This window comes from Tripterygium wilfordii, chromosome 2, assembly GCF_013401445.1.
Source record: "Tripterygium wilfordii isolate XIE 37 chromosome 2, ASM1340144v1, whole genome shotgun sequence".
Taxonomy (NCBI): Eukaryota; Viridiplantae; Streptophyta; class Magnoliopsida; order Celastrales; family Celastraceae; genus Tripterygium; species Tripterygium wilfordii.
In genome coordinates, this window is record NC_052233.1 from 11,156,752 (window position 1) to 11,173,442 (window position 16,691).

General features: G+C 37.5%; 2 protein-coding genes across 4 annotated transcripts; both read left to right on the forward strand.

Moving 5' to 3' along the window:
• Nucleotides 1–966: 966 nt before the first annotated feature.
• LOC120016930 (putative phospholipid-transporting ATPase 9) lies at nucleotides 967–7,819 on the forward strand. 3 transcript variants are annotated; one of them, XM_038869943.1, is made up of 12 exons: nucleotides 967–2,012; nucleotides 2,113–2,508; nucleotides 3,060–4,414; nucleotides 4,799–4,909; nucleotides 5,002–5,278; nucleotides 5,381–5,469; nucleotides 5,560–5,668; nucleotides 5,908–6,117; nucleotides 6,257–6,382; nucleotides 6,477–6,575; nucleotides 6,689–6,880; nucleotides 7,032–7,819. In XM_038869943.1, the coding sequence occupies exons 2-12, from the start codon at nucleotides 2,116–2,118 to the stop codon at nucleotides 7,659–7,661; spliced, it is 3,591 nt and encodes a 1,196-aa protein (XP_038725871.1). In that variant the 5' UTR covers nucleotides 967–2,012; nucleotides 2,113–2,115; the 3' UTR covers nucleotides 7,662–7,819. The 3 variants fall into 3 exon arrangements, with proteins under 3 accessions (XP_038725871.1, XP_038725877.1, XP_038725862.1); XM_038869949.1 differs by having other exon boundaries at nucleotides 967–2,005; XM_038869934.1 differs by having other exon boundaries at nucleotides 967–1,310; nucleotides 1,477–2,508.
• A 958-nt stretch (nucleotides 7,820–8,777) lies between these two features.
• Nucleotides 8,778–15,854, forward strand: LOC120013103 (probable phospholipid-transporting ATPase 12). Its single transcript, XM_038864774.1, has 11 exons — nucleotides 8,778–9,029; nucleotides 9,430–9,862; nucleotides 10,315–11,660; nucleotides 12,372–12,482; nucleotides 12,572–12,848; nucleotides 12,945–13,033; nucleotides 13,272–13,380; nucleotides 13,816–14,025; nucleotides 14,144–14,368; nucleotides 14,549–14,740; nucleotides 14,968–15,854. Exons 2-11 carry the CDS (start codon nucleotides 9,470–9,472, stop codon nucleotides 15,622–15,624), a joined length of 3,609 nt encoding a protein of 1,202 aa, XP_038720702.1. The 5' UTR covers nucleotides 8,778–9,029; nucleotides 9,430–9,469; the 3' UTR covers nucleotides 15,625–15,854.
• The last annotated feature ends 837 nt before the right edge of the window (nucleotides 15,855–16,691 follow it).

A 16,691-nucleotide genomic window follows, 5' to 3' on the forward strand; every position in this document is an offset into this window, starting at 1 on the left:
CATGCAGCATGCATGTGCTCCCAATGTTTTCGCAGCACGTTCATATTTTTTTAGTAATAAAAAAAACATTTACGGAGAAAAATAGATGAAGCTTCTTTTTTCAAAAATAAAAAAAAAAATCATACGCTTAACACAGGGGCGGTCTTACCTCCTCGTTGTTTGACCTCCGCCACGTCGCCGGTTTCCTCCATGTAATGATTTTGTTGTTGTCTCTCCCTCTCAGCAGGCTCGGCTTTTCAAAGTTGACGAGGGGCATTTCAGGTACGGTAACCCAAAAAATGCTTTAAATGGACCAATTAAAAGAATCTCAATAAAATTTCATTAGAAAATTTAATATATATATATATATATATTAAAGTTTACGTTTTAGTGTGTCTTTTTAAACAAATATAAGTTTTCCTTGATATGGTAAAGGTTATTATGATAACACATTGCAAATGAGGAAGGTCGTAAATTGAACATCTATGCCTAACATTTTCGAAATTATTTCATGCACGGATTTTAGCCCGATATTTTCCTTCGTCAACTTAGAATGAGTTGGGTTCACGATATGAAATTAGAGTTGGCTTAAAACCTTAAGTGTCCAGTGTGCATGGTTAATTGTACAACTAGGTTAGGTCACTACACATGATTTTTTTTATATATCCATCACACTTGAATTGAATATAGAGAAATAAATACATATAATTAAATGTTTATGTCAGAATTTACCAACTATATAATAAATATGGTATTTTTGAATAGTAAATGGTGTATTATCTAGTTCCGTTTATGTCAGAGTTTACCAACTAAAGAGAGTGAAGACAAACTGCTGATAATTTTATTTATCAGGACAGACAACAAGAAAAACCAACACGTATCTTATTTTTCGCTAAATCTATACACACGAAGCACAGTCAAAGAAAACTTTTTAAATTTTTATTACCCATTATTTATATATAGATATATCTTCTCTGACGCCTTCTTCTCTCAAGAGAGCAGAGAAGACCAGGCAATCCGAACCCAACTCAAAATGTCTCCATTTCGTGATTTATTTGTTTACCCACTAAATTATTTTTCACACAAAACTCTTTGATCTTCTTCTTGGAATCTTTGGTTTTCGAAATACAATTCTCCTGTATCACATTTGACTTCTCTGTTTCTTAAGAGTTGTTTTTTTTTTTTTTTTGGTTGCAAAGTTAGTATTCTTTTTTGGGTTTTTTTTTTTTTTTTTAACAGATTTTGACATTTTCTTCGGCAAAATGCGCCTTTAAACGCAGACAAGGATGTGAGATCCAATCCAAGTCCTCGTTCAAAAGTCCGTCTTCCAGGTAGCATCATCTTGTAGAGAAATGTGTACAAGTTAAATGTAATAATGAATTTTCCTATTTGTTTTTGGTTTTGGGGGTCGTATTTATAGCCATAAACGTCAGTGTGGGTTTGATAGAATTTCTGGGTTTTTTCTTTGTTAAAGACTTTCTGGCAATACTTTTGCAGGGACCGACATTACTGTTAAGCCGGTTTGGGTAGATTACGAGCTGGCTTTGTGGGTTGTAATTATCGCTCGTCTTGTTGATCTTTCTCTTACTTTGGTTTACACTCCCTGTTGTTTCCTTTCAAGTTCCTCTGTTATCACAAGAGGTTACTTTGTGTCCCTTCTTCTTCCATATCTTCGTTCTTACTCTTTTTCTTATATATTTTTGAGCCTCTCGTTTGAATTTCTCGTGGGGTTCTGTTTTATTCTTCTTCTCCTTCCCTTTTGTTTCAATCTTTTGGGCGGGCACTAGTGCAGAAAAGGAACAATTATTGGGTATTTGGGGTTTTGAAGTTTTAGTAGCTGTTGTGTAGCAGAGAAAATAAATAAAGGTTCCCTTTCAAGGAGCTTAGTACAGTTCTTGGTGGTGGGAATTTTTTTTTTTTTTTTTGAAGTATTGGAGTTTTGTGCTCTTTTGGGTATTTTGTTACTCGAAGAAGCTGCATTTGTCACTGGGAAAAATTGGAACTTGAGCCCTCACATCAGTTCATCGTACGAGGGTAATTCTTCAATTATTGTAAAGTTGTCCTTTTTCTGGGTTTTCAATCTCCTGAGAGAAAAAAGCTTTGTTTTTATTTTCTCTACTTGGAGAGAAACAGTAAATGGCAGGAGGTAGAAGAAGGAAACTACATTTCAGCAAGATCTACTCATTTGCTTGTGGAAAGGCATCATTCGAGAATGACCATTCACAGATTGGGGGGCCTGGATTTTCTAGGGAGGTTTACTGTAATGAACCTGATTCTGTGGAGGCTGGAATGCATAATTATGCAGTCAATTATGTGAGTTCAACCAAGTATACTGTTGCTACTTTCTTGCCCAAATCGTTGTTTGAGCAGTTTCGAAGGGTAGCCAACTTCTACTTCTTGGTCATCGGCATCTTGTCGTTTACTCCTCTCGCGCCTTACTCAGCTGTTAGTGCTATTATCCCTTTAATTATTGTAATTGGGGCAACCATGGTGAAAGAGGGCATAGAGGATTGGCAAAGGAAATTGCAGGTATGTCTAGTATTCTGGTTCGATTTCTTTAATTTTTCTCAGTTTTCTCTATGATCCGAATTGCATTATGATTCATTAGTACTGAATGTTAGCTGGACTAGATAAAGAAGTATTCTGGTATCAGAGAAGTTTTAGGGTTCTTATTCACTTGGCATTAAGATTCTGAGTCATGAAGGGGGAAAAACAGAGCTGTTATCTAATTGAACTTTTTAAATCTACTTCCATTACAATACTTCAGAAATTACGATAAGGAACTTTTAACTGTTCTATTGGATTCTTGGCATAAATGATTGCGTTTTGCTAAATGATACGTTGTTTGGAAGAAGAAAATGCTAATATTATTAGGGCTGGCTGATATTGCTACTATAATCTCCTTGAAATTATTATGTCCTATTTCAGAAATGGAAATACAAATATTTTTTTATGTAGTAATCGTAGATGCCTTTGTTCATTATTGTCCTTTCAGAATCTGCATAATTTAAATAAGGGGTATTTGTGGGTGTTGCTACGCTGTCATACCAAGTTCACAATTCTGCACTAAAAATTTTCAGGATATTGAGGTGAACAACAGAAAAGTTAAGGTTCGCCAACGTAATGGTGCATTTACTGATACAGAATGGAAGAACCTGAGAGTGGGAGATATTGTGAAGGTGGAGAAGGATGAATTCTTTCCAGCAGACCTGCTCTTGCTTTCGTCCAGTTATGAGGATGCAATCTGCTATGTTGAGACCATGAACCTTGATGGGGAGACAAATTTGAAATTGAAACAGGCAATAGGGGCAACTTCATATCTAAATGATGACTCTAGCTTTCAGGATTTCAAGGCTATTATAAGATGCGAGGACCCAAATCCAAACTTGTACTCTTTTGTTGGAACTTTGGAGCTTGAAAAGCAACGGTTTTCCCTCACTCCTCAACAACTTCTCCTCAGAGACTCAAAACTCAGAAATACAGACTACATATATGGGGCAGTCATCTTCACTGGCCGTGACAGCAAGGTAATCCAAAATTCCACAGACCCTCCTTCGAAGAGAAGCAAAATTGAGAAGAAGATGGATCGCATTGTTTACCTCTTGTTCAGTATATTATTTTTAATTGCGTTTGTGGGATCAATTATTTTTGGCATTGGAACTAAAGATGACTTGGAAAATGGGCGGATGAAAAGGTGGTATCTTAGACCAGATCGTTCGACAATTTTCTTTGATCCTGAAAGAGCTCCAGCGGCTGCAATTTATCACTTTCTAACGGCCTTAATGTTATATAGCTACTTCATCCCAATCTCCTTGTATGTGTCAATTGAAGTTGTGAAAGTTCTCCAGAGTATTTTCATCAATCAAGATATCCACATGTATTATGAAGAGGCTGACAAACCGGCAAACGCACGTACATCAAATTTGAATGAGGAACTTGGCCAAGTTGACACTGTACTTTCTGATAAGACCGGGACATTAACCTGCAATTCAATGGAGTTCATCAAGTTTTCTGTTGGAGGGACAGCTTATGGCAGTGGTGTTACTGAGGTTGAGAGGGCAATGAATAGAAGGAAAGGTTCACCATTGGTCCACGAAGCGATAAATGGCTTGGAGCATCACATCAATGATTCTCCTGATAGAAAACCACACATTAAAGGATTTAATTTTGAAGATGAAAGGATAATGTATGCAAATTGGGTTAATGAGCCTCGAGCAGATCTCATCCAGAAGTTCTTCCGCCTGTTGGCGCTCTGTCATACAGCCATCCCTGAAGTGGATGAGGATACAGGAAAGGTTTCATATGAAGCAGAATCTCCTGATGAAGCAGCTTTTGTTATTGCTGGTAGAGAACTTGGTTTTGAATTCTACAAAAGAACACAAACAAGTATCTCATTACGTGAGATCGATCCTCTAACTGGCAAAAGAGTTGAAAGGTCAGTATCTTTTGTTGCATTTCAGAAAATAAAAGTTCGTTTTATTTACAATTTTACATACAATCATGCATGCTCTCTTGTCTGCCTTTGGCAGGCCTGTGTGAAAGTGACCAAATACTTTATCATTATTGCCTTATTTTGTTTTTCAAGCTATAAATTAGCGTTAAAAATTCAAGTTTATAGCATCTGACCTTATGTTTTAGTGCATCTGAAATCATGATGTGAATTTCATGTTAAATGTAGGATAAAATCAGATTGCATTTTAGTATTCTCTCTTCATGCGAATTTCATTGCCTGCTATTGATGTGTGTTACAACATCTTTATTTCTAGCTAGTTCGCAACGTCTTAAAATGTATAATCAATAAGTTACTTTTTCTTTGCAGGCTGTTTGAACTTTTGAATGTGTTAGAGTTCAACAGCACGAGAAAGCGGATGTCTGTGATATTGAGAGATGAGGAAGGAAAACTATTATTACTAAGTAAAGGTGCTGACAGGTTTGTGATAAGCTATCCCAAAGTCCTGAATGCTTTGAAATTCCTTATTTCTACCACTAACTGCATTTTCACCGTGAATTTTTGCCGAACAGTGTCATGTTTGAAAGGCTTGCAAAGAATAGTAGCAAGTTTGAAAAGGAGACCAGACAGCATGTGGATGAGTATGCTGATGCAGGTCTGAGGACCCTTATCATTGCCTATCGTGAACTTGCTGAGGAAGAATACAAAGAGTTCAATGAGAAGTTCACTGAGGCCAAGAACTCAATTAGCGCTGACAGGGAAATGCTGATTGATGAAGCAACAGAGATGATTGAGAAGGATCTAGTTCTTCTAGGTGCAACTGCTGTTGAGGATAAACTTCAAAATGGGGTAAGAAAAAAATATACTGATTATTGCTAAAGAGGGAAAAAAATCACTTCACCATTTGCAGAATGATTCTAAATGAGGATTTCCCTTCTATTGTGCCATTAGGTCCCTGATTGCATAGACAAGCTTGCCCAAGCAGGCATTAAAATTTGGGTTTTAACCGGAGACAAGATGGAAACTGCCATTAATATTGGGTATGACTTCCGGTTATGAATTTAATTTTTCCGAGGCCTGCTGTTCATATTACTTCTGGAGGTAACTAACTTTACTATACAATGCTGCAGTTATGCTTGTAGTTTGCTAAGGCAAGGCATGAAGCAGATTATGGTAAATTTGGATAGTCCAGATATTCAAGCATTAGAAAAGGCAGGAGACAAGGCTGTGATCACCAAGGTAAAGTTACTTTTTGATTTTTCAATTGTTTTACTATTCTGATAATATACATGCAAACGATGAGAATTGTCCTCATAAAGGCCAAATAAGAAAGTTAAGCTCTTGAGTGATAAAAGCACGAGAGTGTAAAAGCATAGATATCTTCACTCTTTATTAGTTCATAGAGGGGAGAAAGTACATGTTCTGAGCTGTCTGACTTTGAGAAACATCCTAACGTGACGTAATGCATTGTCGTTTAGGCATCAAGGGAAAGTGTTCTCCGTCAGATTACTGAAGGGAAGGCTCAGCTTACCGCAGTTGGTGGAAGTGATGAGGCATTTGCTTTGATTATTGATGGGAAATCGCTTGCTTATGCTCTAGAGGATAATGTGAAGCTAATGTTTTTAGATCTTGCTGTTGGCTGTGCATCTGTTATATGCTGCCGTTCATCACCAAAACAAAAGGCACTGGTGCGTTCAAAATTACTCATGGACATTTTTTTTCTCTACAAATGTACTCTATACGTAATTTTTTGTTGCTGCATTGCATTAGACATACATATACTGCTGGGTGAATTAATTCATTTAAATGGTGAAATCCTAAAACCAGGTTACGAGACTAGTCAAAACAGGAACTGGGAAAATAACACTAGCAATTGGTGATGGCGCCAATGATGTGGGAATGCTTCAAGAGGCAGATATTGGGGTTGGTATCAGTGGCGTGGAAGGGATGCAGGTGCTTACCAAATTATTATACCTTCCATCTGAATATGTTAATGGTTCCTGTTGCTTGCTTATAAACTCTTTTTTTATGCTTGATCTGAACACAGGCGGTTATGTCAAGTGATATTGCAATTGCTCAGTTTCGATATTTGGAGAGATTGCTACTTGTGCATGGACATTGGTGCTACAGGAGGCTTTCATCAATGGTAATTTTTTTGTGTCCGAATTTCAACATGGCACGATGTTGTCAGTTGCATTTTCAAGCTCTCAGTTGCATCTTCTCAAATGTTAACTGATTTGTGTTTTCTTCTGTTGACAGATCTGCTACTTCTTCTACAAGAATATCACATTTGCCTTCACGCTTTTCTTATATGAGGCATATGCATCATTCTCAGCAACTCCGGCATATAATGATTGGTTCTTATCATTGTATAATGTCCTATTCACTTCACTACCAGTGGGAGCGTTAGGTGTTTTCGACCAGGATGTATCTGCACGTCTTTGTCTGAAGGTACACTCGCCACCTTAGTATCATTATGCAAACTCAACCATGGCCATATTCTCAATGTTTATGGTTGTTATTATGCATGCAGAGTTATTATTGTTTCTTTTTTTCTTGTCTGTACTCGTGTTAAAAACCCGGGTTCTATTTCATGTGTCAGTTTCCTCTATTATACCAAGAAGGCGTGCAAAATGTCCTGTTCAGCTGGCGGCGCATCCTTGGCTGGATGTTTAACGGGATCTACAGCGCAATCATTGTTTTCTTCTTCTGCACAAAAGCTCTGGAGCACCAAGCTTTCAACAACGACGGGAAAACTGTAGGGATGGAGATTCTGGGAACAACCATGTATACGTGCATCGTATGGATCGTGAACTTGCAGCTGGCGCTCTCAATCAATTACTTCACCTTGTTAGCACATTGTGTCATCTGGGGTTCAATTGCTTTGTGGTACATATTTATGATGGTCTATGGTGCCTTGCCTCCCAGTTTTTCAACCACTGCTTACCAAGTCTTCATCGAAGCTCTCGGCTCTGCCCCCTCTTACTGGTTCGTCACCTTTTTCGTGACAATCTCTGCGCTAATTCCATACTTCGTATACTCGGCAGTCCAAATGCAGTTCTTCCCCATGTACAATAACATGATACAGTGGATAAGATACGAAGGAAAGTCGAATGATCCCGAATATTGTGACATGGTTAGGCAGAGATCCATAAGACCAACAACCGTTGGTTTCACTGCGCGCAGAGCAGCAAGGATCGATCGATTGAGAAACAGAATTCAAAATCACTAATAATGATAACTTGTAGAAATTATGGAATGCTGTAAATTAGTGTATTGAGAGTATCTGCTTATACTTCAGGATTGCTAGGTGACCATGTAAAGAAGCATCATACACTTGTAAATCTTGACTTTTGTCATTAGGAAGTATACATGCACAATTTTTCTTTCTTTCTCTCTGGTTTTGTTTTTGTCATACATAGATGCTCATTCATCAAGCATCTTGAAGGAGCCAAGATGTGCACATACCTAGCGTATTCCAAAGGTGATTCTTTTTTTGCTCTTGTAACTAAAACCCAACTCTATTCAATACAAATCACACTAGTATTCAAACTAAACTCTGAGCTTTGCGCCATGAACTACATTGAGAGTAATACCCTTATTGCCACAGGTCATAACTTTATTTAATTGGTTAGTCTATTTTATAATAAAGACCTAAATTTGATAGTCTTGATACTTTTTTTAACCTACAATATCACTATATAAACTTGTCATTTAAACATTCGATATGAACTTCAACTCTAGTCATTACATATAGATTTCTTTATCATGTAAGGATATGGTAAATTGAATGAAAATTAGGACGAGGATCACAATGTCACCCAAAAGGCCAAAACCCAATATATGTTTTCTCCCCTTTTTAAATTTTACGAGTAGTTTTTAACGGTAATGCTGGCGGCAGGGGACTTCAATGTCTTACCTAGAACAATAATAACGTTTTCTCGTGTGGCGGCCATAACAATATCTTCGGAGCCGCCACAGTACTCCCAGCCCTTCCTGTTACTCTCACAGCTTCAAAACGGAAAAAAAAAGTAGCCAATCAGAAGTCACAACGTGCCCCTTGCGTCGGACGGCGAATATCTCAACCGATCAACCGTCAACGGTCAATGGTTTTGCTTTAATATTAAATTTCTTTTTTTTGTTATTTTATGACATTTCAAACCATCATTTTCTTACAACAATGCTCCTTAAGAAATGGAGAGAATTGTCTATTTAGTATTTAGTAAAAGTCATCGCACAACAGGGAAGAAAATTTCAGATCTTGATCCTTCTAGAATTTCTTTTCCACCCCATTTTATTTTTATTTTTAAATTCCTTTGAAAATTGCAGTTGTTCTGTGTCTGACATTCCTTTGCGCGTATAGAAGACGGTCAAATGGGGAGACTGAAGTTCCATTCCACTTGGGCGTCTATTGCCTTCCTAAATGCGCTATCTTTTCCAGGAAAAGAAATTTCAAACTGTGTAAATATTGAATCTATATAAGATATCGTACGGAGTCTCATTGGGGATATACTTTCTCCTGGGTTATGAAATTTAGTTGCTGAATCATTTGACGCAACTATAACTCTTAATCCACTACAGAGGAGTTTGCAGGTCGCAGGTCTGGCTTCTGTTATCTGATCTCATGTGATTTTCTCTAATTTTACTTTTTTCTAATTTTTCTTCTTATGTTGGTTGTGTATGAATATGGTTCTTATTTGACTTGGGTTTTCTCGGAGGATCGTTAGTCTGATTTATCATTCACAATTTGCTTGTTAAGAAGCTGCATAGATAATTTTTAGTTTGCATTTGGTGAATCATGAAAGGGTTGTCCTTTAATTTCTGAAAATCTGCTATTTCAATGGACGATTAGTAATATCAAGTATGCATTTGTTGAATTACTGTAATGTCGAATGTTTCAGATAATTGTGCTTAGAGTTTATTTGAAAGCTGCAAAATTTTGCCAAGAAGTGATTTCTCTTCTTCCTTTTGTTGATTAGTTTTTGTTTCTGTTTTGTTAGTTGGGATAAGTTGAGATAGTACAACTTTGAGAGACAAAAAATGGGGCGTGGTGGAAGGAGGAGGGTGCATTTCAGAAACATGCACCCTTTTTCATGTTTCAAGGCATCCTCCAAGGATGAGCATTCGCAAATCGGGGGACCGGGATTTTCCAGGATGGTTTTCTGCAATGAACCAGACTCTCTGGAGGCTGGAATTCGGAATTATGAAAAAAATCATATCAGCACAACGAAGTATAACCCTATTAATTTTGTGCCTAAATCCTTGTTTGAGCAGTTTAGACGGGTGGCCAACTTTTTCTTCTTGGTTGTTGGTATTCTCTCCTTCACTCCTTTGGCCCCTTATACAGCTGTCAGTGCTATCATCCCTTTAATTATTATTATCGTGGTAACGATGGCGAAAGAGGGTTTAGAAGATTGGCGGAGAAGGCAGCAGGTATTGTTCATTCCCTTGAGTAATTTTGGATTTGTATCGTCATTGTAATTCGGCATGTTTTGTTAATACCTTGCTTTTAATCAGTTTCAGATTCCATTACGAACTCTATAAAGTTATCATGTCTTGTACCAGACAAAGAATCTTCCTTTGCTGATATAATTTAACAGAAAATTTCTTTTCCAATAGCACAAACATATGCAGAATCTTTGAAGCACAGTATCTTGAGGTTCAGAGGAATTTACCAATAAGTTTTTTTTTAAATGATTGGTGACGAGGTCCTATCATTACCGATTATCACTAATCATCATCATTGTCATTGTCATCTTTTTCTTCATGAACCATGTTCTTTTGTCTATTAGGATACGTTAATGCTTATTATCTATGTATTGTTCGCTCCTCTCAGCTAGCTGCCACGCCTGATCTTTACTTTTATGTGTGTAATAATTTTTCAGGATACTGAAGTAAACAATAGAAAGGTTTATGTGCATCAACGCGACGGCATTTTCAATCTTACAGAATGGCAGAATATAAGAGTTGGAGACATAGTGAAGGTGCGGAAGGATGAATTCTTTCCTACAGACCTCCTTTTACTCTCCTCTAGTTATGAGAATGGAATCTGCTATGTTGAGACCATGAACCTTGATGGGGAGACGAATTTGAAATTAAAACAGGGAGTGGAAGCCACTTCATTTTTGAATGAGGACTCTAGGTATCAGGATTTCAAGGCTGCCATCAAATGTGAAGACCCAAATGCAAATTTGTACTCTTTTGTTGGAAGTTTGGATTTTGAAGAGCAACAGTATCCTCTCACTTCGCAACAGCTTCTCCTTAGAGATTCAAAACTCAGAAATACAGACTACATATATGGCGCAGCTGTGTTTACTGGACGTGACACAAAGGTCATGCAAAACTCTACAAAGCCCCCTTCAAAGAGAAGCAGAATTGAGAGGAAGATGGACAAAATTGTGTACTTCTTGTTTTTTACTTTGTTTATGATGGGCTTTGTGGGATCGATCGTCTTTGGCGTCACAACTAAAGATGATTTAGAAAATGGGAGGATGAAAAGGTGGTATCTGAAGCCGGATGATTCTACAATTTACTTTGACCCCAAAAATGCAGAGGTAGCTGCATTTTATCACTTTTTGACGGCCCTGATGTTATATGCCAGCTTCATCCCTATCTCTTTGTACATATCCGTAGAGGTGGTCAAAGTTCTCCAATGCCAATTCATCAATCAAGATATTCATATGTACTATGAGGAGACTGACAAACCAGCACTTGCTCGTACGTCAAATTTGAATGAGGAACTTGGTCAGGTTGACACAATACTTTCTGATAAAACTGGAACACTGACCTGCAATTCGATGGAGTTCTTCAAATGTTCTGTGGCTGGAAAAGCTTATGGACGTGGCATCACAGAAGTTGAGAGAGCTATAAATAGAAGAAAAGGTTCTACTGAAAAAGCAAATGGGTGGGATCACCATATTGAGAATTCTGCTAATAGGAAACCACACATTAAAGGGTTTAATTTTGAAGATGAAAGGATTATGAATGGGAACTGGATAAATGAGCCTCATGCAGATGTCATGCAGAAGTTTTTCCGTCTGTTGGCCATTTGCCATACCGCAATACCAGAAGTGGATGAAAATACAGGTAAGGTTCAATATGAAGCTGAATCACCTGACGAAGCAGCATTTGTGATTGCCGCAAGAGAAATTGGTTTCGAATTCTATGAGAGGACGCAGACAAGCGTATCATTGTCCGAGTTAGATGTACAAACAGGCAACCAAATTAAAAGGTTAGTAATGTTTTCATAAGCTAAGCATTCATGCTATACCCTTCAACGCCCCTTGTATGCATTTGATTGTGCCCTTGTATGCTTGCATTGAGGATAGGGTACTGTTTAGTGGTTTTTTTATTCGCTTTACTGCACCAGGCAACTTGTGCAACTGAAGTACTTGAATCTGTATTCCACGCTTAGACCTTTGATAGCTAAAATTATAATTTCTTAAGTGGATCGTAATATGGAATATCATGATGTTTCCAATTATTTAGACAATATATTATGGGTTACTTGATGACCCAAAATATATTTTAGAGTTGCAAGGGTGCAATTTAGAGGCCACAAATTCAATTCTTGGAAACAACCTCTTCACATATTATGTTGAGGTAAGGTCTACGTACATCTTATCCGTCCCCGATCCCACCCACTGCGAGAGTCTTGTGCGCGGGTGTTGTTTACGTACTTGATGACCATGTTCAGGTCGAAGGTGACTCAGCAACAAGATTGCCCAACGTAATTCAACTGTTCAGGGGCAGGAGCCTAATGCATTGAGCCCCTTTTTTTAAAAAATTTTTTTGTTGTTTGTTTGAAATCCAAATACTTAACATGCCTATATATGTGTACTCAATGCATGCATGCTGGTCTATATGAGATACTATTGCTATCCTTGTCAACGATATCTTAACTCTTCCCAGTATATTTTCAGCAAACTATTTCTTCTTGCAGGAAATATACAGTTTTGGACGTTTTGGAGTTTAACAGCACTAGAAAGCGGATGTCTGTTGTAATAAGAACGGAGGAGGGAAAACTACTACTACTTTGTAAAGGTGCTGATAGGTTCGTGATCAACAACCCTGATGCCTTGTCACATTGAATTTTCTCACTTATTGTATTGTAGTGTCACTGTAACCCATTATTCCATGCAGTGTGATGTTTGAAAGGCTTGCTAAGGATGGTAGGGACTTTGAAAAGGAAACCAGAGACCATGTGAATGAGTATGCTGATGCAGGGTTGAGGACCTTGATACTTGCCTATCGTGAACTCGATGAGAAAGAGTACAGAGATTTTAGCAAGAAATTTAATGAGGGCAAGAATTCTGTTAGCGCCGATCGGGAGATGTTGATGGAGGAAGCAGCAGATCAGACTGAGAGGAATCTGATTCTTCTTGGGGCTACTGCTGTAGAGGACAAACTTCAAAATGGGGTTAGTTGGAACGACTTATAATTATTAAATAGAAAAAATGTTTTTGAGATTGGGCACAGGACTTGGAAATGATGTTTATTCTATTTTGGATGTTAGGTTCCTGACTGCATAGATAAGCTTGCTCAAGCAGGAATTAAACTTTGGGTTTTAACTGGAGACAAGATGGAGACTGCTATCAATATTGGGTACGATATTTGTTTATGTCTTTGGTTTACCTCTGCCGAAATTGTTGAAGGTTTGACAATGTTGTTTTCTCATAATAAAACTGACATCTAGTTTCAAAATTTAAGTGTAGGGAGGTAACTTTTTGGCAAACCATAATGAAGTAAAACATGAAACCCCCTGAGAGTATCAATGTTTTACAGTGGGACTGGTTATCCATAGTAGGTTTGAAGATCTCTAACTTGATATATAAATTTGCAGTTTCGCTTGTAGTTTGCTTAGGCAAGGAATGAAGCAGATCATAATAAATTTGGAGAGTCCCGAAATCCAGTCGTTGGAAAAAGCCGGAGACAAGGATGCCATCATCAAGGTAGTGATATTCTTATATTTAAAATTTTTTAGTTTTTTCTTGATAAAATTTGAGGATGGAATCTATTTTTCCAGAAAGCTGGTTAGAATGTAATATGATTTCCATAAGCAAAGTGGTTTGGCTTAACAAAAATTCTGGCACCGTAATGATGGAACTATAATTATCAAAGTATCTTGACACGTAAATAAACGTCCACATTCACCATGATGATCTATCTTTCTTTCTTAAATGCAAGCTTGCTTATTTACCTTTGTGGATGTAGCTTTATTTTCTTTGTGCCAATGATGGGATCAACGGATTCTGGGAAGCTCAATGATTTAAGTAAATTATGTTATGACAAGCTTTTCTTTTTTCCGTGGTGGGGTTAGATTGAAGTGTTCTACTTCTTTTTTTTTTTTAATTCAGTATTGATGTGATATACTATTTATCCTTCAGGCATCGAAGGAAAGTGTCCTTCACCAGATTACCAAAGGAAAGGCTCTGCTGAATGCATCAAGTGGAAGTGCTGAAGAATTTGCCGTGATTATTGATGGGAAATCACTTTCTTATGCCCTAGGGGAAGATATGGAGAAAGTGTTCTTTGAACTTGCTATTGGTTGTGCATCCGTTATTTGCTGCCGTTCATCACCGAAGCAGAAGGCACTGGTGAGCTCCTATTTTTCTGGGATTTTTTTCTTCCCATTGAAGTCCAAAAAGTTCTTACCTTTTAGAGTTTTTCTTTGTTCTGAAAACTAATTCTGGAAATGATAAATCTAAAACACAGGTTACAAGGCTAGTCAAAACAAAAACCGGAAAAACAACACTAGCAATTGGTGATGGTGCCAATGACGTGGGAATGCTTCAAGAAGCAGACATTGGGGTTGGAATCAGCGGTGTTGAAGGAATGCAGGCGGTCATGGCAAGTGATGTTGCAATAGCTCAATTTTCGTATTTGGAGCGTTTGCTGCTTGTGCATGGGCATTGGTGTTACAGGAGAATTTCATCAATGGTAATGCCTTATATATGTTTGAGATGGCATATGTTTTTCCTTATCAGTTTTTTTATAGATTATATTTTTGGCTCAAACTTGAGAGTTGAGGGTCTAAAGCTCTACTTTCATTTTATCCATGAGTTTGTACCGTCTGTAAGGTGATCAACTGACTTTTTTTTTTTAATATTTTATTGGCAGATCTGCTACTTTTTTTACAAGAACATCTTATTGGGCATCACTCTCTTCTTGTACGAGGCACATGCATCATTCTCAGGACAAACACTATACAATGATTGGTACTTGTCTTTCTATAGTATCTTGTTTACGTCATTTCCAGTGAGTGCTTTGGGAGTTTTCGACCAGGATGTATCTGCACAGCTTTGTCTGAAGGTACCTTCTCTAGCATAACCCGTATACTCAAATTAACTCATTACTGTTTTGTACCGTCTGTAAGGTGAAAATGATTTATACTCACTCTAAAGTATGAATGAATACTTCACTAGTTCCCTTCTGTTCCTCTGGAGTGATTGATTCCTCATTCTGAAGTCACTTATGTTGAGTTTCATAGTCAATACTTAACTGATGATTATTAAATGTTTGTCTGATTATTGTGTCAGTTTCCGCGGTTATATCAAGATGGAATTCAAGATACCCTCTTCAGCTGGCGCCGAATACTGAGCTGGTTCTTTAACGCGCTTTACAGTGCTATCATCATTTTCTTTTTCTGCGCAAAAGCACTGGAGCACCAGGCCTTCAATAGCGATGGGAACACTGTTGGGAGGGATGTTTTAGGGGCAACTATATATACATGCGTCGTATGGGTTGTGAACTTGCAGATGGCACTCTACATCAGTTACTTCACCACAATACAACATATTCTTGTTTGGGGTTCAATTGCCGTCTGGTACCTATTTCTCATGATCTACGGAGCAGTTTCCCCCTCCTCCTCTAAAGATGCTTACATGGTTTTCATTGAAGCCCTTGCACCGGCCCCTTCTTATTGGTTTGTCACACTTTTCGTGGTCCTCTCAACCCTCATCCCATACTGCATATACGCAGCGATACAAATTCGGTTCTTTCCTATGTACTATCAGATAGTACAGAAGATAAGCGTTGAGGGGCGATCAGACGACTTTGAGTCGCGTCACAATGGTTATCAGAGATCAGCACAGCCAACAGGCGTTGATGGTATTAAGGCTCGTTTAGCAAAACTACTTGTTTGCATAAAGGAAAGGAGGAAATATCCTGAAGTAGTTCTTGGAAATGGAAGGTAGTTGTCCATTGATGCAGAAAGCGTGAATTTTGATTTCTTCCTTGTTTTTTATTTTTCTCAAACTTCTTGTGTTACAATTACAATGTATTTAGTTCAGATTGAATAATTTTCTTCTTTTCTTTTTTCAAACTTTTCTTCTTTACAAGGGAAGGATGAGCCTTCCCTGTTGTTTGTATGTATATGTAATTTCATCAGATTCAATTCAATATATTCTTGAATGGTTTTGTTTTATCTGATCTACTCATTGTTTTGATTTAGTTCAATTTCTGTCATTTACCAACAGCAAAGCATAGCATGAAATACAAGGAATTAAGCCCTTACTCGGGCTTGGCTAGACACACGCGAATCCACATGATAAGTTAGTTGTATCGAGGTTCAGCACAAACCACTTAAAAATAGTGGTGTTAGTTTAAAATCGAAATCCCCATTAATTAGGTTATAGTCGGGTGATTAAGGTATTACTACATGATTTTTTTTGGCTGTAGATATCTTAATTTTGAAATTCTGAGCAAAATACAGATAACCCAATTAAGAATCACTTCCAAATACAGTCGCTAGGCATCCAAGTAATCATTCCATTAGTTTATATTCCCCACAAACAATAATAGAATCGATGGAAGAAAGGCAAGTTCTAGTTTCATAGAGCTCTAGTGTCAAACAAAAGAAACTTGCATTTATTGATGATGTTAGCAACTACATCCGATGAATATTTACATATCTGATGAATATTTACATACACTGATACACAAATTTTTTTAGTTAGTGACCTGCTATAGAAGTTTGCCCACATTTGATATGAGTCTAACTCGGGCCATTAGGTCATTGCACACAAAATTTCTCACTTGACAATATTGTAAGTTAGGTATATAAAAATTCAACGGGTGACCAAGAAAGTATTATTCCCAATAATAATCGAACGCAATATCTTTCAAATCCGTGCAATTTGACCCAACAAAAATTCACCAGCCAAGTGGTTTTACATACACAATAGAATTTACAAGTTGAATGTGTTATTGTAAATGGTAACACCAACCTAAAAAAACATTGGCAAAACAGAGGAAAAGTAAA

Coding starts and splice junctions, on each gene's coding strand:
- LOC120013103 (XM_038864774.1), top strand. CDS start 9,470: ATGGGGCGTGGTGGAAGGAGGAGGGTGCATTTCAGAAACATGCACCCT. Junction 12,849..12,944: donor AGGACAAACTTCAAAATGGG/GTTAGTTGGAAC, acceptor TTTGGATGTTAG/GTTCCTGACTGCATAGATAA. Junction 13,381..13,815: donor ACAAGGATGCCATCATCAAG/GTAGTGATATTC, acceptor TTTATCCTTCAG/GCATCGAAGGAAAGTGTCCT.
- LOC120016930 (XM_038869943.1), top strand. CDS start 2,116: ATGGCAGGAGGTAGAAGAAGGAAACTACATTTCAGCAAGATCTACTCA. Junction 4,415..4,798: donor ACTGGCAAAAGAGTTGAAAG/GTCAGTATCTTT, acceptor TTTTCTTTGCAG/GCTGTTTGAACTTTTGAATG. Junction 6,118..6,256: donor CACCAAAACAAAAGGCACTG/GTGCGTTCAAAA, acceptor TCCTAAAACCAG/GTTACGAGACTAGTCAAAAC.